Source organism: Crotalus tigris, unplaced genomic scaffold (assembly GCF_016545835.1).
Source record: "Crotalus tigris isolate CLP2741 ecotype Arizona unplaced genomic scaffold, ASM1654583v1 scf7180000017668.6805642782:7212621, whole genome shotgun sequence".
NCBI lineage: Eukaryota > Metazoa > Chordata > Lepidosauria > Squamata > Viperidae > Crotalus > Crotalus tigris.
In genome coordinates, this window is record NW_024096554.1 from 363,931 (window position 1) to 387,388 (window position 23,458).

Genomic DNA, 23,458 nt, shown 5'->3' on the forward strand with positions numbered 1-23,458 from the left:
TTCCCGCTTTTTCATCTTTTTTTGTTGATCTCCCCTTTTTAAATCTTTATTTTCATTGTTTTGTGCTATAATAAACATTAACAAAATTTTCAAACCATTTGAAGCTCTTGGACTACAATCTTCCCAGTTTGAATGGCAAGGAATGAATAATGTAGGATATTGGGGGGAAATCGTTCTGTTTAAAAATACCACTGCAGTGCTATAAGACGGCTTGACATGGAAGTTTTTATGATATATCTCAGGGGTGTCCAAACTTGGCAACTTTAATACTTGTGGACTTCAACTCCCAGAGGTCCTCAGCCAGCCATGCTGATATATTTGGAAAGCATCTCTGCCTTATTCAGTCAAAACTATATTTGCAGTTCTTTGGTTTCGCTTTGCACTATATGGGAACCCATCCAATCCATGTTGCAGCTCAAACAATATGAAGAAATGCAAGTTGCAGCAAAAGAACAAAATACAAGTAGTCTTTGTTTATTGTCCACTTGTTCAGCAACCAAAGTCATGATGGGGCTGAACAAGGGATACTTACAACAGGTCCTCAAAGTTGCAGCTGCTGCAACGCCCCCTTGGTCATGTGACTGCAATTCAGGTGCTTGGCCACTGGCTCACAATTATGTCACAACATCCCAGATACATAACCAGCATTTGCAACCTTCACAGCTGGCTTCCCACCAGCAAAATCAATGGGAACCTAGCCGAAGGTAAAAATGGCCATCAAATGACTGTGAGATGCTGCAGCTATGTGGGATTCACCTAACAACGGCAATAGCAATAGAACTGCTGTTGCTAAGTTGGTACAGTCAAGTCTTACAACTGTGTTACTTAGCAAAGGGGTTCCCGGTTCCAATTACTGTTGGTAAGTGATGACCATTTTTACAATGTAACAAGGTAGCTCTAAAAAACTATACAGCTTATTTCAAACTCACTTCATGGTAGCAAAAAAGGGCCTGCTGCATCTTCAGTACAAAATTCCAGTTACATGCATTTCATTATACTCCATATATCACAGACTAATACTTGATAAAGACAATGTATATTTATTCACTTTACAAAGGAGAGCAACATTAGGTTGCAACAGCTCCAATTATAGACAAATTAAACTGTACATTATACTGGTGAATGGCTCAAAAACGTTACCGAATTGTTTATATCACTTCAGTTTAATTGAGCTAACAGCAACCCCATTCTTCCCAAGATTAAAAATCCATAATAAATGTATAAGTTTTTGTGTAACGTTATTCACAAGTCTCTGCCCTCCCCATTTTCATTATTTTTCTTCCGCCAAAGAACTCTCTGGGTCAGCAGTAAACTTATATACAAGCGCAAAAAACCAAAAAATTAGGATTAAGCACGAGTCTTTTTTTAAGTACATGAAAAATGACTGATTTACACACACATATAAAAAAGTCAGTTTAGTCTTAAAACCTGGTTTGCAATGTATCATTGCTAAGGTATGAAATAATTCTCTTATGAGAGAATGGATGTTGTGGAGGAAAGAGGAAGAACTACCAAGAAATTCAAAGTAATGTTTTTGAGTCTTACAAAAATATTTATTTTCTTCCAAAAAATTTAACTAAAGCAGTTTAAGAAGATAGAGTGGTCTTCAATCCATCAGAATTTAAAGCAAAGCTGCAACAGGATCATCACCCAATGGGGATTGATAAGCTACTAGACTTGAGCTGTAAAATGAATATCCAAATAAAAGAAATAATTTGTTTGCTATGTGGAAGAAATTTGTTTCACTGTGATCCCTAGAAATATAGAACTGAAGAACAAGAAGGATGGCATCATTATGCACTCCAGGTTTGGAAACAGAGTTTTCCAATATGCCATCAGATATATTAGGTATCAAATGTGCACTCCTTGTTGTGATCCAAGTGGCTTCCAGCATGGCAATCCAGAAGTGACACATTTTGGTAGCCGGCTCCAACAAGCTTTCTTTCTTTGAACAGTATGCTATTCTTCTTCACTTTCATTTTCTGGATCCAAATCTGACTCTCCATTGATTTCTTTTTCTATTGCCATCTCTTGCTCATTGTCCGACTGTTCATCTCTCTCATTGTTCTCCTCATCTTCCTTCTCTTCATCTTCATCCCAATTTTCCTGAAGGAGAGCACAACAAAACATTCATTCACCATAATCATGTGTAACTTCTTAAGAACGGAAAGAAAGTCACCGAACTTTACTTACATCTGAATCTCTCTCTGCAACCATCTCGTCGTCCGAACCATCGTCCGATGATTCTGTCAATAAAAAACATGAATGTTCAATATTTGTAACTAAAGAAAATAAAAACATTGTCTACTGAAATGTGTTTGAGAAGTTTTTTAGGAGTGCATCTCATAAGTATACCTACAGGTAGACCTTGCTTAATAATTGCCCTATTTAGCAACTGTCTGCAATTATGACGGCACTGAAAAAGTAACTTCACCATCAGTCCTGACTTTGACGACTTTGCAATGTCCCTACAATCACAGGATTGACATCTGGGCACTTTCCATCCAATGGGTAGTTACAACTATTGCAGCATGTCGCAGTCACAACTGCCCTTTGCAATCAGTTTCACAACCAGCTTCTGACAAGCTGAGTCAATGGCAAAGCTGGCATTAAAACATGTTGTTATCATGTGATGTCTGATTAGTGACCACGTTGCTTAGTAATAGAGTTGCCAGCCCCAACTATAGTTGTAAGGAGTATCCATATCTTGTTTTTATAGAGTAACTCATAAGAAGTCATATCCTTATGAACTCAAAGATCCTGAAAAGACTGATTATCCCAGGCTTTTTTTAATCTTTGCAATATTAAAATGGGATAGAATAGAAATATATTCCAACAAACCCATTTTGTTTTCTGAGATAAATGTATAGCACTATTCCTTTCAACATATGAAATAATTTTCTTTAAATATATTTTTAAAAATTTATATACCGTATATTTAGAAATTGCCGATCTCCCTCATAGAGCAGCTCTTGGGCGGTGCAAATATCCACTGAAGTAGGGCATGTATGTTACAGTGTAAATTTGGGCACGGTGATAGCACAGAGGAAACACAGTAGAAATGTCCCTAGATACTTTCTGCAGAATAGCAACTGACCCAAAAGAAGCCAGCCATAAAGCTTCCACAGTTTTAACTAAATGTTTAAGCATTATAAAACTGCCCTTTATTTAGTAAATGAGGTAAGGAATCTGTGTTTCTCTTGCTTTCGGCTTACAAACTTCATTTTTTATACAGGCAGTCCTGGATTTAGAACATCCTACTTATGGATGGACTGCCTATTACCAAAAGTGGCAGACATCCTTGTCCTTCCTTGAGTTGATAAACCGCTAAAAGCATGCCATGTTTTTTTATGGATCCCTGGATTTCTTCTTCTTCCAATAATATTCTCTTTTGCCAACCTTAAATTAATACAGTTCTTATTTAAATAAATGACAATTGAATATAAACATTTTTCTCATGTTTCTGCAAATAACCACATCAATATAAAGCTTCTTTTCAACTGATCATCTTAATTGCCTCATCATAAATCCTGTTTACATTCTTATTTAAATTTGTTTTCCCCACAATATTCAAAACATTCTTACTGGTTAAAATTTTCTCTAAATTAGTTACACTTAAGTATTTAAGTTTTTTTTCTCATATAAGCCATCACATTTTTACATTTCTTGTATCTTAAAGAAAAATGAGGAAAAAAAGACAAAACAGAGAAAACCTTTCTTTAAAAACCTTTAAAACCTTTCTTTTAAAAACCATCCCAACATTTTTATATTTCTCATGTCAAAAAAATCAAACACAAAAGAAAAAAAGAAAGAAAGCATACTATATTACTTGAGGGGTTCATCCCTCTTAAACTAATCTTCATTTATATTCAAAATCTATTTCTTTAACCATATTCAAACAAATGTTTAATTTTTAAATATTCCCTCTGGTACTTCCCATCATCTAATTTCTGTTCAATATGCTTCAATGAATCAAAGAATCTTCCCATAATTTTATAAATGTTGTTGCAGGTACAAAAGGCAAAATAGGTAACTGAAGCTATGCCTTTCTAATACACAGCCTGCCTTCAGAGGTTCCAAGCAGTTCATGAAAACGTTGCATGGCCTCAGAGGCTCATCAACTTCAGGAAGGAGAACTTCACCTGCCATTTTAGCAATAGGCAGCCCATTTGTTACATGTGAGTTCCAACTTGCATACAAATGAGTTAAAAGACAGGAACAGAATTCAATTCTTAACCCAGGCAGGAATTGCCTGCATAGGTACTGATCACAACTGGGGCTGGTATCAAGTACTGTGTTCCTTAGAAAAATCATCTGTATCCACACTAGAATTATGACCTCACTTCTGCTACCATCATGAAGCACATCACTGTGGCTGTCAGGCGAGACATCACACGATCGTGACTTTCAATTTTATTTCCACATGTTCTCCATTAATTCTGCTTGTTGGAATCTCATTGTGAAGCTTGCAAATGGCGGTCACATGATGGTGGCATACTCCAATGAATATCAACGCTCACCAGTTGTGCCCAAATGGTGATCACGTGACTATGGGACATTGAAATAACTGTAAATGTGAAGGTTGGTCTCAAAACTGCTTTCCACCCCCAACCATTGTTAACTTCAAACTCTCGCTAAACAAAGTGGTCAAAAGCAAGGACTACTTGTAATTCAGAGTCAACAACATCTGCAAGGTTAGCTACATCAGTGCTGCTGATTTTACCTGGTTTGGGTAACGAAATGTTTGTTAGAAAATAACTCTGAGCTACAAATATTCTCCTTTATTGATATACTATCTTATTTTCTAACTGATCCAAATTGATTAGTACCAAATTTCTTTTGCTTACCTTCTTCATATACCAGTTTTGCAGTCTGATCAATATCAGGCACATCCTGAACCTGTTCTAATGCAGCCACCTGAAAAAGAGTATTTGGAATCAACAAAGATTGTAGCTAGGACACATAGCTTGTGTTGAATTCAAATTACATTACATCAAACAGATACGATTAACTATGTATGATACACTATTGTTAATTTGTCAAATAATGAAAAGTTTTAATTCCAATAAAATAAAATGATTTTTTTAAAAAAATTACATTTTCACACATTTAGTAATGCCTGATTCTGCCCCTTTTTAAATTCTAACATTGTAAAAGCAACATTTGTATTATATTTTGACAAAAAATATTATTACACACTATTGTATCAAACATACCTTTCCAAAAAACCCTCAAAATATCTTATTAATATGTAGCAAGTAATGAAAGCATAGTACAAACTAATGATGCCACTTTACCTAAACCTTTTAATGTCTGTGATTAGAACCCACATTATCTTCTATACAAAATGGGACCAAAATAGGCTCTAACTAAAACTTTTTATCTAGATGCAACTGAAAGCGATGGTGCAAACACTCTGTCCAGTGCTGTTCTATGCTCAGGATGGTAACTAAGTACACATCGCAAGCGGGAAGATACCTAGAGAGAAAAAGACAACTGAAGCTCCAACCCAAAGATTAAATGTGATTGCTTTTTGCTGGCATTAACAGATGGTTTCTCTACTCAAAAAGTCAAATTGTTTCTGCATTAATAGGACTCTGTTACATCGGTAACAAACTACAAGTTTTATATTTCACTACCAAGAGCTGAAATGAATCAATTTTGGTATCAAGAAGAATAGCAGCTGCTACTAAATTACACAGAACCATGGCCATTGAAAATAAAAATGTTTTAATCTATTTATTTTCCAAGTAAATATCATTACAGGCTTGTTCTATTTATTAGATTTATGTTCTGCCTTTCTATCAATAAATATATAATTAAGTAGCCTTATGAGAACATGAATACATATGTTCTTGTCCTTCAGCATCCACCTGAAAAGAAGGTAACTCTACATTTATTATAACCCGATCCCTGAAGATTAGGACAAATAAATTTTGTGCACCTCCATCACTGTATGCTCAGTAAATCTGTAAAATTCCTCTAATGAAACAAAATTATAGCAATCTCTAGTAGAATAAAAAGGCTTTTGATGCAATGGCCTCAATTAAAGATTGGAAGTTCCCTGGATGTCTTAACATAAATGTTTTCTTTCCCAAAACTGGTTTATCTTTTATGAAAATTGTTGAATTATCAAGCTCACAGAAATTCTTCTGCAGCCTCAAATTGTCAATGGGAAGCTACTCTTAATGTTGGGAATCACCTTCTATATTTGAAAATTATGCACTACTCTATAGAAAATTATCATACACAAAAAGTTTTCTAAGCAAGGCTGCTAAGCAGCACAGATTGTGTGTAGTTTCATTTCCCCAAAATCACTGTGAAAGGAATCATCAGTTTTTTTGTGTCATAAATTTTGGCACACCAGCAAACCCTCCCACATTTGATAGAAGATCTCATTGTTGCTACTAACATACCTTCTTCATTCTATGTTCATAACAACACTCTTTCTGTGGAGTAAGATTATCAACTTTAACTTACTTGGGTGATAATAAGATATAGTTTGCCATGCAAGCGAGACAGCTTTTGCAAAGTTTTTACTCTGCTTTCCATTAACTCGTATAATGTTCCAAGCTGGGAGGCCAAATCTGGCAGCTGTGATAGGGATAAAGAGAAAAAAGAGAAAAGTCACCAGAGAACTATGAAGATATATGCAAATGTAGTCCTAGGCTATTTCTATATGAAACATACCGAAGGTTTATTCATATAACCCTTACTTAAGGGTTGCTTACTTAAGATTGCTTAAAGACTACTTAAAGATATTTTATTAAGTTTTTATAGTTACAAACCTTTAGTGCTTAATAAACGTGTTGTCTGGGTTCACTTATTTGACATTAATAGTAATACAACTTCCATTTCTACTCCCTATTCCATTTTTCTAGCCATTTATAAAAATTATCCCATTTTTGAAAATATTCTGTATTTTCTTTCCCTTTCATTTTCAATGTAAGCCTGTCCATTTCCGCACAATCCAAAATTTTCCTAATTATGTCTTCTTCCAATGGTGTTTCTTCATTTTTCCAATACTGTGCAAATGTAATTCTTGCTGCTGCTAATACTTGTAATATTAAATATATACACTTTTGTCATAGTTCTCTGTAATTATACCTAGAAGAAAATATTTCTGGCTTTATCTATATGTTTTCTTAACATTTTCTGTAACCACATGTGTATTTTTGACCAAAAATTTTTTGCTTTAGGGCATGTCCACCAAAGGTGATAGTACATGCTTGGCTTTTGTCTACATTTCCAACGATTACTAGACATGTTTTTAAACATTTTTGCAGTATATTGTTTCTATGCTGATCTTTTTCTCTCCACATGTGGATGTGGCTTTTGATGTAAAATGTTTGGTTGTTTTTTTTTTTTTAAGTAAAAGAACATAACCGGGAGAAGAATATCAGAAGAAGGATTTCTGGTTTTGACCTTCTGGCTTTCCACCCACTTAAAAGGTATGGCTCCTTTAATGGGTCGTGATAAGTTCAACATCAACAGCTGGCTGGGCAAGAGATTTGCAGGGAAGAAATGGTCCTTCAGGATATCATTATTGTTCTCCAATATCCTCTGAATAAACTGTATAAACTTGGCAAAGCCATAAGCAATTTATTTAGAAGTTTTATTTTATGGGGTACAGCAGGGAGCAACACTTAGCCAACCTTGCTATGTTCCACAGCTATGAAAAATTAAGTCTAAATAATTCTTGGATGAAATACCACCAGGAGATCCCAAGCCTTTAAAATAGACTAGAAAAAAAAACTTAGGAGGCAGTAGCAAATATATCCCAAGAAATCTACCGTAAATGCCGGCGTATAAGACGACTTCCGCGAGCGCTGAAATCGTCGCCAAAGACGGGGGTCGTCTTATACGCCGAGTCGTCTTATACGCCAGAAATACTGGTAGTTTCCGGCGTATAAGACGACATTCTAGGAATGCGGCCCGGCTATAAAGACGGGGGTCGTCTTATACGTCGGGTCGCCTAATATGCCGGCATATACGGTAAATGATATTGGCTTCTATCCATGTATTTGGTAGTTTGGCCTCTACTAATACTTTATTACATACTTCTTCCATTAATGGGCTAGTGTCTTGTTATTTTATTTATATTTATATATAACCCTTGCTTAAAAACTGCCATGTTTAGCAATCACTTATCCTATTGCATAATTTTTTAATGTGTCCTCCGAGCAATTAAACTAAACCTTATCCCATATCCTACTTCAAATCTGTCAATTTTTTCATCTTAGAGGTAAAAATTACACTGCCATATTATGCATTTAACATGAAATTCACTTAGTGTTAGTGAACTTTGGAACAAGAGTGAAATATGTTATACAATGACAACTGTGAAAGGAATTCACTTTAAACAAGAGAATTCAAGAAACATAAATTCAACATAAGAAGGGGGGAGAAAATGTATACAACGACTTCAGGAGTAAAAGGCAATTCATCAAATCTAATTTCCTCTCCTCTGTTTTTGGTCCTTCTAATAGATTTGAATCAATTCTCCTTTACTTTAGCAAGCCTGTGCAGTACCGTCACATTAATAAGCATGATTGGATGGCATGAAAATTATTAGGAGTCCTTGGTGCTATCTGAGCTTGGTTGTTTTCTTGCAGACATTTCATTACACAAACTAAGATACATCATCATTGTTAGAATTGATATTACCTAGTTTGGGTCATGAAACATCTGCAAAAAAACAACCAAGCTCAGAGAGCACCAAGGACTTTTCATTTCAACCCTGAGCTACAAATATTCTCCTTTATTAGTCTGGTATTACCTTCCCTTCATGCATCACTAGATGAAACCAAAATGGTAAAAAGCCCTGTGTATCAGAGTACTTACCGTTGAAAGGTAGGAGGCATGCATTGTTAGAACAGGTTTTAACCATCGAACCATTTGTGAAGCACTAGAAAATAACAGCAAAGACCTTCATTTATTAAAGACAGTCAGAATTTTTTAAAAAAATATTTCATATGTCAAGATAATAAATTTAAACAACATCTATAAAGATACAAATATAGATACATTCTCACACATTAATGATTAATATTATTATAGATAAAGGATCCAGGGCATAACTTTTATCAGCTATACAGTTCATAGATAGCAAAAAATAGAGTATTAGTCGCTCTTATTTTTCTAGAACAGATGAATGTCAACATAGGACTATATGAACTTTTATCTTTTTTTTTAACCTTTTAGAATCTCAGGTATAAAGCTAATGTTGTAGTTCTAATCTGCAATTATATAATCCAATACAGATTTACATCTTAAGAAGTCCACTTTTTAAAGTAAATGCAACTCTTAAAGCAGCATGCTTTTTTTCATGCTCCTGCAAAAGTCTATAAATTAATCTGGTTTAATGAACAGCAAGTGCTGCACTTCCATAAAATCTAAGGATTTTTTTCCAAGTCATCTTTGAACTATGTACTAGTCAAAATTAAACAATCTACAAAGAGCACCCCATTCCACGTGGTTTACAAATGAATAACCCAGCTCAATATTTTAAAAAGTGCCTGCTACAACCAACCCCCCCCCAATACACCTTATTTATTATTATCAGACAGAATTTTGGGTAATCTATGCTTACCTGTATGGATGCCCTTGTAGCCTTCTTGTGAGCTAAAACAGAAGTAGAGAATGTAAAAACTGAGATGCATTCAGACTTTTATATAAATTATATTCTTCAACAAAATGCAGATACATGAATTCTCAGTCTAAACTATTACAAAATATTTGACTAAACTTCACTGTGAATGCTGTTGCGTTGTGCAGCATTAGAATAGCTGGCAATACATGTTACTGCTGTTATTTCTACAAAAGTGTATTTTATTAGACGACACACAGCCAAGAATGCATGGAGCAAATCAGATCATATTTCTGTGACTGACATCACTGAATAAAGATTCAATACCAAATTTGTTTATATTTCACATAAGACCTTTGGTTTAACATTAGGCTCATTCAACATGATTGCTTGTAATGTAGTATACTTTTTGAGATAGTGGAATGATATCTGATATCTATTTAAGTTTAAAATAAGAGATTGAATCCTGTGTCTATTTTCACGAAGGAGAGTACCAGCGAAAGAGGTCAAGGAGGCCACTTATGTCAAAATTGAACAGTCCTCTCTCAACAGAGGGGGAGGGATACGACATCATCTATCTCCAGTCTACAACATAGTACTTTCAGTAGTTCCCAGAAGGTTCCACACCCATTTGCATTACTCAGGTGACCCTGATGACACAGATAAACCTCCAAATGACCTCAACGACTCTCTAGAAGAATGCAAATGACCAGCTGTCTGCAAGGAATATAAATCTTTCCATTCGCCACCATCCAGTCAGAGCTGAAGAAGCTTCTTGGATGAGAAGCAACACATCTTCAAAGAAAAATAAAAGTTCAGTTGCCTCTTGAAAAAGCACCTTTGGGACAACCATGACCTGAATGACTGAGAATCTCCATAGACAAACCTAGTGTATATATTAAGAATGTTCAAGTACGAATTCTTATTTGACTCCTGCACTCAGATCTGACAGCCAGGAAGAGTGAGACCAGGTGTTCTTCACTAATCTGGGTAATTTACGATGAACTCAATTTTAATTAACTTCCTATCAAAAGGGCCTTCTCATTTATATGTGCTGGGACAACCACTCAAGAACAAAACAAACTGCATTAACATGTAGCAGAAAGTATTGTACACATAGATACTGCACATCTGGGCTGGATAATATCACATGAAGGATCATAAAGAAGAGTGTTTATAATACCTTCTGTGCTACTTGTAGCTCTTTTTTATCCAAAAACTCAAAATACCCAGAAATAAATTCAGTTAGAACTTCTAGTATTCATTTACAAAACTAAAACATTTTTAAATCTTTCTACACACACACTCACGCACACTAGCTCAAATGTTATTTGGCTAACTCAAGCCTGAGTTCCAGAAGAAGTGAGATGGAAATACATCATGCATGGTCATTCATTCTGTGTGATTGATCTAAGTCAGGGGTAGCAACCTTGACTCTTTTATGACTTGTGGACTTCAACTCCAGAATTCCTGAGCCAGCATGGCTAGCTCAGGAATTCTGGGAGTTGGAGTCCACGAGTCATAAAAGAGCCAAGGTTGCCTACCCCTGATCTAAATAATACAGTTCTCATTCACTTTTACAACTTCCATAGGACTTGGCCTGACTCAGTTAAGCACATCTCTTGATGCTTTTCTATTTGAGTGCTATTGACTTATGAAATTCATGTGGTAACCATCTTTTGTTGCGTCTTCACGAAGATCTGTACTCTGCAATTTTTTTCCATTTGCAGCCTAAGCTGAAATCTACCCAAGCCAACCTTTCTGCCTCTATGGCCAGTGTTAAGGGTTTTTCTTATATTCTTTCAAATATACCCATGCAGATTTTTACACAAATACATGTCTAAAGGTACACAATACATACAGGAACCAAATGGCCAAAAAATAATATATATGTAGCAAATACATAACAGACTGGATAAGAATTTAGTGATAATAATAATTCTACTGTAAGAAGTATATAAACTAAATAAATTCTATACAATGGACTTTTTTTCCCCCACAATGACTCTTAATTCACTTTAAGTACATCAGACTAGAGAAATGTTTACCTTGTGATAAGTAAACATCCATAAAAGTTGCTTTTCAAGGCTGACTTAAACAAGACACAGCAGGCCAAAAATTTGGGGAATCAATGATCTCTTTTCTCTGGATTACAAATATATCAGATCTATTTATTACGTAATTAGAACAAGTAGCTTAAAATTTTACTAAAGGTACACTAGAAAAGCTAGAATTACAGTAGTCAATATTAAATCTTTTACCTCATGCAGTAGTGGAATAACAGAATATACAGGAATTCTGGCTACTGTTTTCTTTATTACTGCTTCCTTCTTGGTTTGAAGCACTTTCTGTTAAAAAAAAAAAGGGGTCAATGATGGCACCATGTTATCAGTAGATGCCAAAACTACCAAGGCTTATGGCTTTTAATCATAGCATAGATATGAAATTTAGTTTCATTGTTTTCCTTCAAAAAGTGGCAATATAGTTGAGCTTGAAAACGTAAAAGTCTAATTTAGGTCATTTAGATAAGTAAAAAGCAAAGACCTTCAAAATTCTTTTATCAAAAGATTTCTATGTCACTATTCTGAATTATTTGCTACAATGCCATAAAGACACAAAATACTGCAACACTCTAAATATAATGAAGTTTCAAGTTTTGATAATTTTGCGATGTTATAGAGATCCTCTCCAGTCATCGTATTACATTTAACACTTACATTTAAAATCACAGGATCACTGCTTTCCAAACCCTGAACCAAAAGCACTGCAAAATTATCAGTCTGTGGAAGGCTTCCGGATGGCTGTTTTACTTTCATCACATCAATATCCATAGCACTAAGGCGGTCTTCAATACTCTCCTGGAAATTAAAAAAAAATTACACAAGTTAGCATTTTTGTGCCACCTGAGGTGAGCATCTCCCTTTTACAACACTATAACTGCATGTAACAAAATTAATAACTTATTGTGCTTCAAGGTGTAAAGGCATGATAAAATCCAGAGTCAGAGATCATTTGAGCTTAAACATTCTGAATTTAGAAAACCAATCCTCAAAACCAAGAGCAACAGTAGATATAAAACAATTTTATCCAATCTTCACTCTCGCTATAGATAGTGGGACTTGTAATCCAATACATACAAAGGGAAGAGATTTGGTCAAACTTTGCTGCCACAAATCACATTTCCATCACAGAGCACATTTCCATCACTAACAGAAAAATCAATTTTGACTCTTCAGTTATTGATCTACATAGCATCTTTCTTATGTATGTTGTATTTTGTATTTTTTATTCTAAACAATGACTGGATCTATAGCCAGACTTACTCTACTGTTCTCCTTCCACTAACAGAAGACAAAAAAAAGGAGTAATGTCCTTCTTCCCACTGGAGAAAGGGATGGCATTGACTTAACAGACACAGAAGTTTCTCTCAGTATTTTGGGCCACCTATTTTGTTCATGTGAAATTATATCCTTGGACTTTGCCTCTGCCTACATGAAAAAAACACAATGTTTAGAATGCACCTAATATTCTCCAGTGGTGGGAATACTTTTTTTCAGGAAAATCAATATGTTGTAAAGTCTGTATTTCCTCTCTGAGGAAACTAAACATTCTCAGAACACAGCCTGAAAATTAATTATACTTTAAAAAAAATCAGTAAGTGCTAATTCACAGTATGCAACATAACAAAGCAGAGGGCTGAATATTCAGCAATTGGCTTAGGTTAAATGCAAAATAGTGTATGGAGAACAATTACCTCTTTGCCATCTGTCTTCCTTTTATTTTTATCCCTGCATACTGAAGATTTCACAGCTGAACTATGACCAGGAATCCCAGGCACTAATGTTTTGACCTCTGAGTTGATTACAGGAGTTTTCACCTGATTTTAAAGGGAAGAAAGATATTTATATGTATCCAAGTAGCACTATGTTCTGTATTTAATATTTTTAATCAACATCTGAATAAGTAATTTAATTAAAACTCAAACCTTTTCTTTTTAAAAAAATTGCACTGAACAGGTAGTTCATATATATGACAATTTACAATCCTAGAGAAATTTCCCAAAAAAATTCCCTTAGTAAAGTGCACATTTCTTCATAATCATAAATTTGAGAGAAGCCCAATTACGGCATCCATAAATACAAAACTGCTATCATTTCTTTGTCAATTGACACCCTTACACACACACACACACACACACACACACACACACACACACGTTCGAACTCATGCTGTGGTAGTAATTGAGGATGCAATTGTACACTACACCTTCCAAAATATATGATCAATATTTTATAGTTCAAATAAGGGTTTTATTCCAGTAAGGAGATAAAAGCTAAATAAACTCTGATGGAATTCTTCAGATGTATATTGATTAAAAGGGTGAAAATATGATGAAAATATGGCTCATCTTTCCAAATATTTTTATGCCCTTTGTAGCAAAATTCACAGGGCCTTCCATTATTTTCTTGTACAGGCGGTCCTCGACTTATGATCACAATTGAGCCCAAAATTTCTGTTGCTAAGTGAGACATTTGTTAAGTGAATTTTGCCGCATTTTACGACCTTTCTTGCCATAGTTAAGTGAACCACTGCAATTATTAGGTTAGTAGCACAGCTGTTAAATAAACCAAGCATCCCCATTGACCTTGTTTGTCACAATTTCGCAAAAGACAATCACATAACCCCAGGACCCTGCAATCATCATAAACAAGAGTCAGTTACCAAGCATCTGAATTTTGATCATGTGACTATGGTCATAAGTGTGAAAAATGGTCATAAGTCACTTTTTTCAGTGCTGCTGTAACTTCAAACGGTCCCTAAATGAACTGTTGTAAGACAAGGACTACCTGTATTTAATCTGCACTGAAACATTATGAAAGAATAAACTCCCTGGAATTTTTATGCCTTTTCTTTTATTCTCAAAGAAGCACAACACATTTATATCTATCACTTATGGAATTCAATTAAGAGCCCACAGTAGCTATTTTACACTATACACAGAACTGCTGATTCCCACTGCTGGATGCAATTTATGTACTATGTATATTACAGAAAATATGAATCTAAATTAACATAGTTTTCGTAAAAAATAAATGTCCTTAAAATTTCATCTTTGCTATCTAGTTGCTGAGGACCTGCATCCTATTTTCTTTAGAAATGACCAGTGTTGTGTATATTATTAAAGATGCTACAAATTATTTGCAGAATAAATAAGTATATTAAAATTGTGATAGACAGAACCAACAAAACTGACTTTGGACTTCACCCTTAAATAACAAAAAAGTCAGTCGTTGATAAATCAGTCCAAAGAATGAATGCAAATTTTCAATTCAAGAGATACTCCTTCCACAAAATAATCCATTGAAGTTTTGCTATACAGTCAGAAAATTGTGAAAAAAGAGAATTATATTCTATAATAGCAAACCAAAATACTTTAGACAGCAATCCCTTTCTACCATTATTCTATCCAATCAATGTGCTCAGCCAGCCAAGAGAAGGCATCATCAGAGGAAATTCAGTGATGAGTGAAACCAGTAAAAAGGTCATCATAGCACATCCAAGGATCTGTAAGCATTCTGTTCCATGGATTAGCATATCATAAGCCATGTAGCTAACTTGTAGCACTGGTTTATTCATCCATATAAGCATGCAGGTAAACAAAATATGAGTAAAGCAAGCATGTATGCATTCTTAGTGCAATACAGATGTTTAACTGGATTAACTCAACCAAGAACAGAATTTGCTGGATATCACTGAAGTAAAGGAGGCAAACTGCTTTAAGTTTTACTCATTTACAAAACATCTGTATTTTCAAAAATCTGGGATACTGTTATATTTTAATCTTGTTAAGCGCCATCTCATTTCGTAATAACTAACATATCTAGTTAGGGAACAAATATGGATTTTAAATCTCACCTTTGTTACAGCCATTTCTGTTTTCAGGGTCAGAGTCTTCTGAACGTCCCTTACAAAGCAGATGTGTCTTTCTGTAGTATTCAAAGTCTAAAAGAGGGTGACAAAAAAAAAAACTTTAATAGTTTTGTGGGTGTTCTTTTTTCCAAAGCATATTTAGTGGTTTAAACAGTTAATCTCCGCCCTAATAGTCCTAGTAAAATATAATTATTAAACAACATTTAACTATACATAGTGTGCAGAGTTAAGATTTTTTTTATTCTGAAATCAGTATTTCTTGAAGAAAACACATAAAATATAGAATTTTATTTAGAAAGCATTTTACTTAGAGAAAATGAATTTTATCTAGAACTTCAAACTAAAAAAATTATGTTATTAAAATACTAGCTTGGAATTTAAGAAAGCCATACATACCACTTTCTCAATAACAGGATATAAGGAATTCCCATACACAAGTAGCAATGATTCTTTATCTGAACAAAATGCAGCTGCTAGGATAGGGACTGGCTTTGGTGTGGAATCATTTCCTTCTCCGGGAGTTGCTATCTGGATTGTACATTTGGATGCCAAGGGCTTTTTGCAATAGCTACAGAAAAACAATTTGTTGAACATATAACCAATGCAACATTTATACTGTGAACCTTAATGGTTTCACTTACTATTATTATATATTTAATAATCACAGTTATTAGCCTGGCTACAAGCTTACATAAATTCAGTTAAGTAGGTACAATCTAATATTGTATGATGCAACAAGTTATATAAAGCATCTGTATGGCAACTTGGTTAAAATACACATACACACATATACATTTATACACACAAACACATGCTGAAAATTAGGCTAAGATCACATTGTAACTAAGAAAATTCTTCAGATTTCATATCACTAACAACACTCTGAAAATCATAACTGGACCTGGAAACTAGAAGAACTCTACACAGGAATGTTAGAGGAACACTATGCCTACTCTTCTCTAATGTGTTAATAAAATCTTTGGGCCAAAATGATAAATCTGACAATTTACTAAATTCAAATAATCCAATTTTACAAGGTTTCATCCAGTTTTAGAGGAACTGTAATCTATTGAGAAAAAAGATGCCTTTTTTCTGTGCTGTTTTAGTCTCCCCCCCCCCATAACCTGCTACAGCGAGTTGCGATGGGTCAGACACGATTTCGCAATTAACAACAACAACAGTGAGTCCTGAATTTCTGATACAGGTATGGGAAGGACACTTACTGAGTGCAGTAGGAAAAGAAAGAAAAAAAGATCCTTATGTGAATGGAATTCCACACTTGATTTATAAAGAATGGAGCCCATAGGTCATTGCTTTAGCTTGGAAAATATTTAGATATACCAGTGAATTGTTATTATTATTGGGTAAATTTTATTACTATTGGAACTTGTCTCAGTAATTCTACAGGCTTGTTTCTTTTTAAAAACAGATTAAACATATGATTCTTTTTAAAATCCTAACTTACCCATTCAAAACTTGCTCAAATAAATGCAGCAGTCCATCCCTGCATACCACTGCTATCTTCACTGGCTGGAAAAAACAAATCACCATCAAGTTAAAATATGCCATAATCCAGTTTATCCAACTTTAAGTAACCATTTATCTTAAACAGAATGAGATTTAAAATAAATCAGCTTAAATATATGATTACTGATTTCAATCAAAATTTCCCTCTTTAAAATACATAGACATGGAAACCTTTGTCAAACCCTGAAATAACTGAATATTTTCATTTTCAGTAACAGCTTCACGCAATCTAAGAGCCTAAACTAACACTAGATTCTTCAATGCAATACTTGTAGCTATCAACACAGATACTTCTCTTTGGTCCAAGAGATGTTCCATCTCACAACATTAAATTAAATGGGAAACTTTTCCTATTGCAAAGCAAAGCAGCCAACCTTCAGCATTATCTAGTTCAGGGGTGGGGAACCCTAACTCTTTTACGACTTGTGAACTTCCAACTCCCAGAATTCCTGCGCTAGCGGCTCAGGAATTTCGGGAGTTGAATTCCACAAGTCATAAAAGAGCCAAGGTTCCCCCCCCCCCCGAACTAGTTCCATGAATACCAATAGCCCACATCCTCCCTGGCATTTTTCAAAATTTCTGACTGGAGCTCTGTTTGGGACTAGAGAAAGAAGCTGGCACTGTTGCATCTTTCAGGATGAGGTGGAAGATGCCTCCTTCTACTTAATGGTGCTATGGAAGTGGCCACGCCCACTGGAATATTTGAGCCCAGCAGTTTAAAAGAAGTGGTTTCTACATGTTGTTTTACTTAAGACACTGCAACTTATACCTGATAATATATGCAATTAAAACATGCACCGATTTAAACAGTAAAATTTGGTTGGTATAGCAGCCTCCAAGGTACTTGCAATTTTAGCTCCTTTTAGTTATACAGGCTTGAACAGAAGCAAATAATTTTATGAAGTATTAACAAAGTGACAAGACAATCAATATTATTTATCTCAGCTGTGGAATGAAAAATGTGAATATTCCATTTTGGAGAATCAATGGATTGTCATATTTTAAAAAATGTGAAATATACTTTACAATTTAAAAATGAACATCATTAATCATGACAGTTTTTGTGTTTACCAGCCCTACAAATAATGTTTAAAAAATGCAAAACTGATTTTTATGCTAGCAATATAAGAAATTTGAAGATTTTTTAACTCATATAATTTGGACTTGTTTCTATAGTAATTTTGCATTTTTTCCCATTTCTACAAATATTAATACAATTTTGGGGAAAAAAATAGCATAAAGGATATCGATGTGAGCGATATTCCTAAAATACGGAATTTGCTACGTACTCTTGATTTAATTATAGGTTCAAGTACTTTTCTTTATGAATCATTTCAATGGAAGTACCAGTTTAGATGGATATATGTAAAGCTAAGTAAAGAATTTTTATAGCTACAAATTCTTTGGGCAACTCTTGGTTAACTTCCTTTTCATTCTTCCTGGCATTATTCAAATTTTGGACAATGTACATAAGAAAACAGAAATAAACCATTATTCCCTTTCAGACATAAAAAGCCAGAATGTATAAACTAACTGTGATTGTGCAGCATTTATTTAAAAAAGGGACTATGGATTCTTTTCTTGGATGATTTACTTATCACACCAAGCCAGGAAGTCACAAACCATATTGCCATGACATTATGTGTGATCTAAATCACTGTATTTGAGAAAGATAAATTCATCCTTTTCATTTTTACCATTTTCAAAATTTTATTTAAAAAAATTAAATAAATTTGAAAAATAAAGTAAAAAATAAAAACATATATAAAAACAAAAAAGAAAACAAAAGATAATGTATAGATATTATTTGTAATGAACTTTAAATTGAATATACTGATTAACATGGAAGAAATCATTAACAGAGAACTATAAACAGAAACCAATTACATGTAGTTGTCCACTTACAACCAACTTAACAACTGAAGCGATTCAGTTAATAACTATAACAATGGGGCAAAATTCACTGCTGCTTAGCAATGGAAATTTTAGGCTCAATTATGGTCATAAGTCGAGGACTACCTATATATAAAATCAATACCAAAAATTATGGATCATCTAGAAATATGGTTCTATGAAAATCCAGATGGCACAAAACAGAGATCATTAATTCATTTTAATTTTGCCGTTAAACCAGATTTTTAAAAATTGCCAGCTTTTAATTTACCTTCCACAGTTATCTAAAGTGGTTTCAACTGTTGCACTAGAGAAGATCAATGCTGAAAAAATAAGATACATTTCTTACCTGTTCTTTGCTTTCTGATATTGTCAAGTCCATGTGGATTGGTTCATCTGTTACTGTGAAACTCATTACAGCATTCTTTTCTTTCCTGCCTGACCTCACCTGCCTTGAGGAAAGTAGGACATGTTTTAAAAAAATGCAGACATATAAATAAAAAATTATTTTGGAGAGCAAAAGAATGTAAGTAATGCCGTGTTGGATTGGACTTCTAGCCAATCTAGTACAGCAGACTATTCCCACAGTGGCCAACCAACTGCACAAAAAGCATACTGATCAGGGTGGATGATAATCGATGATTTTAAAAAAAAATTAAAAATCAATTTTTTTTATTTAAATTGGATTTTTTTTATTTTGATTGAATTTATTTTAATAAAATACTTTTGGAGTAAAAAATCTATCCAAAGATAGTTTTCTATTTAAGATACATTAATAATTTAGTTCATTCAGCATGAAATGGAGCTTAGTTATGAAGCATGAGGCTGTATATCCTGCAATATTTACATTTTTGGTAAACTCATTCAATGAATCCAATCTCTGCAAGCTGAGATAACATGCACTGCATTGATGCATTCATACAATTTCACAATAACCATGATGATGATGATGAAGAGGTAAATCATAAAACAAAGTTCAAGAATATTCCTTTATCCCATTGTTTTGCAATACAATACAAACTGCATGATTGTTTGAAGAGAAATGCATCTGTACCAGGCTCTAAGTGTGAGGAGGAAGGGCAAGCAGTAAAAATGAAAGTGAAACCTTCTAAGCAGCTTATAAACCTTGTGATCTTTCTGCACATAGCTTGAAGTGCATTATTCCTCCCTTGAAGAGCAAAATGGCATCAGGCAGTACAAGAGACCCAGTTTGGGAATATTTTAATGACGTTCCTCTACCTACGGGTAAAGCAGGTATGCAAAATGCAAGCAATGCAACAAAGAGATGCAAGGCCTGGTGGCCCGAATGAAACATTATGAGAAGCACTGTGATGAAAGGACCATGTTTGAAGTGGTAGGACTTTCAGGTTGGTAAACTGTTTTTATTTCACCATATTTTTTAGATTGCCATGAGGTATTGTTATGCTAAAGCAATAATATATATCTGCTATTGTTACTGCATGGCACTTTTTTTTTTACAGAATATTCACAGAATAACCGAGAAATTCTCTTCTACAACGATATGCAAGTCTGTGGGTTAATTTTATATTATATGTATGCACTGCAGTGATCTACAAACCTCATTTATATCATATTTTTATTTCTTACTTTGGGACTAAAGATTATTATCAAACAATGATTGTTAAAGAGTTTGAAAAAAATACATACCACACACTGAGTAACCGGTCATGCATTGCTCCAGATAAGAAATAGAGGCCTGTAATTCCATCAAATGGTTGATTTTCAGCTGGAGGCCACATTGTGATGAACTTAAGCACTGAAACTGCTGTAGCATGTCCTGTGAAATGCTGAAGAGGAAATGTCATTTAAACTGATCAGGAAGACATAGTGTTTAAAATGCATAAAAAATTCCAAAGTTGAGAGTCTATATCCTGACAAGAATATAGGGAATGAATTTAGCTTCAGAATAAAAAGCAGCATGGATGGAAGGGAACTCTTTTTAAATATAATCACAGCCAGGAATTTAAGTTTTCTGTTGCGCTAAATGAAGAGTGAAATTGATAATTTATTTTTTACCACAAAAAAATACAATTACTTCTGCTGGGCTGCAACAAGACTTTCGAACACTGATTTCCAGTAGACTCAGTCTTTATCACTCAATAATGTGATAAATTGATTCTACCAATTATTCTTTCAGATTTCCATGGAAGACAACATTAAACAGGATTAGGGTTTAAAAATCAACCAAATGTCTCAGAATAACAAGAAACTGGCTAACACTTTTACCCCAAGGTATGGTATATGCAGAGAGCATTACAGTAGTAGCCAAAATTTTGGAAACCTTTTGGGAAAAGTGTACATTTGAGGTTTGATGGCTAATAACACCACTTTTTTTGGAGTAGTACCATAAAATTATCTATCAATGGAAAGATAATTTAATCAAGAATGTAATGCAATAACTTTTATGAAGGATTTGCTATTAGAACATCAGTTATAAAGAAGAAAAGTGAAACACGTAGAAAAAAACCAGATATACAAAAATTATCACTATATCATTTTAGCATGAATTACAACGTCTTCCCATGGAGTGAACCAAGTCCTTTAGTTCTGCAGCCGTTATAATGTGCAACCAAGACTGAATGATTGCTTCTATTAACTTGGTATTGCTAGGTCGCTTCTGACTAACAAGTTTCTTTAGTCGGCTCCATAGATTTTCAATTGGGTTAAGGTCTGGGCTATTCCCGGCCATTCCAGCAGTGGAATATGATTATCTTGAAACCACTTTTTGCACACAGCAGCAACATGACATAGAGCTGAATCCTGTTGAAATATAAACACTTCATTGTCTTGGAAAAGATCATGTGCGGAAGGCTTCAATTTGGGCTCAAGTATTTCATTAATGTATTTTTGGCCATTTATATTCCCATTAATCACACAAATTCTGCCCACACCTTTTGATGTCATACAACCCCAGATCATAATACTGACTGGGTGTTTCACAGTACATGTAATGCAATCAGGATGCAAATCTTCTCCAATTCTTCTCCTTACGTATTTTATGCCATCACTACCAAACAGGGAGATCTTGGTCTCATCACTCCAAATAGCACTGTCCCATTGTTCCTCTGTCCAGGTAACACCGGTTTTAGCCCAGTTTAGTCTTTTCAACCTTTGTTTGAGAGATAAAAGTGGCTTTTTTCGGGGAATTCTAGATTTTAGGCCAAATTCCTACAGTCTGCGCCAAACAGTTCTTGCACTCAACTTCACACTGCATTGCACCATTTCATCTTGTATACACCCAGATGATTTTCTTCTGTCACGTAGGCACTGTCTCTTAATTCTTCTATCATCACTTGCTGTTGTGCATATTTTCCTGCCTTTACCAGTGTCGTTTTTTAGTGACTGAGTCTCCTTATACCTCTTCAAAAACTTAGAAATGCCACCTTTGGTTAAGTTTCCACCAATTTTTCTTCTAATTTCCTTATAATTGTAGCCTTGTTCACTTAATAATACTATTTTACATCGCTTTCTGGGCGACCAGTCAACTCTTTGCACCATTATTTTATTATGTTTTACAAGCTCACTAAATGAAAGAACATATAAAAACCCAACCAATTTGATAGCGATCGCATAACACACTGACAAATATCCCCCTCAGCTTCAATACATGACATCAATAACTGAATCCTATTGTGATCTGATTGGCTCATTGCCAAAACAAAATGACACCTGATTGGCTCTGTAAACACTCATGCTCATTGGCTACAATCAGATGAAGGAAAGCTACCTGATATCAACCTAAACAAGTTGTGCTTCCTTTTTCTGGTTATCTGGCTATAACATTTCACAGAATACAGATAATTGAACGAACTTTGTTGCATTACATTCTTGATTAAATTATCTTTCCATTGATATATAATTTTATGGTACTCCAAAAAAAGTGGTGTTATTAACCATCAAACCTCAAATGTACACTTTTCCCAAAAGGTTTCCACAATTTTGGCCACTACCGTATATTCATATTCATTGTTAACATATAATACTGTAATGGTAAAAATAATTATCTTTTCCAAAATAGTGGATTCAAGAATCAGTAATTCTTTCATAATTAACGAACACCAAGCCAGGTATCATTCCTGTGATATATACAGCAATAGTATTTCCAGGAACTCAGATTAAGGTTGTCAAGTACTGCTGTGGGCAGTGCTCAGACACAGCCAAGGAATTTCATGTCCTCATTCAACTGTCAGCCAGCTGAAACCACATTTTAAAGGTATCATCACAGCAAACTGACCAGCAGTCTCCAACTATGCTAATATTATGAAATAAAGCAATTCATTAAGGAGTTAAGATCATTTAGGTTCACTGTGTCTCTGAATACTTACTCTATAGACTTCTTTGGTCTCCAAGTCCCACAGTTTGATAGTTCGACCTGCTGAAAGTAGTACTTTTCCATCTGGACTGATGCATAATGAGCTCACACTGCTGTTATCTCCTTTCCATTTACTAAGGAATTTAAGAAAAATAAATTAAAAATTACTGCAATGAAGACTTGTT

General features: G+C 34.4%; 1 protein-coding gene and 2 non-coding genes across 3 annotated transcripts in view; all 3 read right to left on the bottom strand.

The window, feature by feature from the left end:
- Positions 1-1,020: 1,020 nt before the first annotated feature.
- The window catches only part of WDR43 (WD repeat domain 43), a 29,534-nt gene continuing 7,096 nt past the window's right edge, over positions 1,021-23,458 (bottom strand). Inside the window, exons 4-18 of the mRNA XM_039337046.1 lie at positions 23,287-23,407; positions 20,609-20,748; positions 19,290-19,392; positions 16,986-17,050; positions 15,917-16,088; positions 15,506-15,592; positions 13,344-13,466; positions 12,307-12,447; positions 11,851-11,937; positions 9,593-9,624; positions 8,845-8,908; positions 6,481-6,594; positions 4,848-4,917; positions 2,194-2,246; positions 1,021-2,106 (exon numbers count right to left, since the gene is read on the bottom strand). Of these exons, the coding sequence (XP_039192980.1) occupies positions 1,960-2,106; positions 2,194-2,246; positions 4,848-4,917; positions 6,481-6,594; positions 8,845-8,908; positions 9,593-9,624; positions 11,851-11,937; positions 12,307-12,447; positions 13,344-13,466; positions 15,506-15,592; positions 15,917-16,088; positions 16,986-17,050; positions 19,290-19,392; positions 20,609-20,748; positions 23,287-23,407 (1,519 nt within the window). The 3' untranslated portion in view covers positions 1,021-1,959. The remainder of the gene's footprint in view (positions 2,107-2,193; positions 2,247-4,847; positions 4,918-6,480; positions 6,595-8,844; positions 8,909-9,592; positions 9,625-11,850; positions 11,938-12,306; positions 12,448-13,343; positions 13,467-15,505; positions 15,593-15,916; positions 16,089-16,985; positions 17,051-19,289; positions 19,393-20,608; positions 20,749-23,286; positions 23,408-23,458) is intronic.
- Positions 15,066-15,144, bottom strand: LOC120305416. The gene has a single exon (XR_005556038.1). It is a non-coding gene; the product is annotated as a small nucleolar RNA SNORD53/SNORD92 (small nucleolar RNA).
- Positions 23,105-23,189, bottom strand: LOC120305417. The gene has a single exon (XR_005556039.1). It is a non-coding gene; the product is annotated as a small nucleolar RNA SNORD53/SNORD92 (small nucleolar RNA).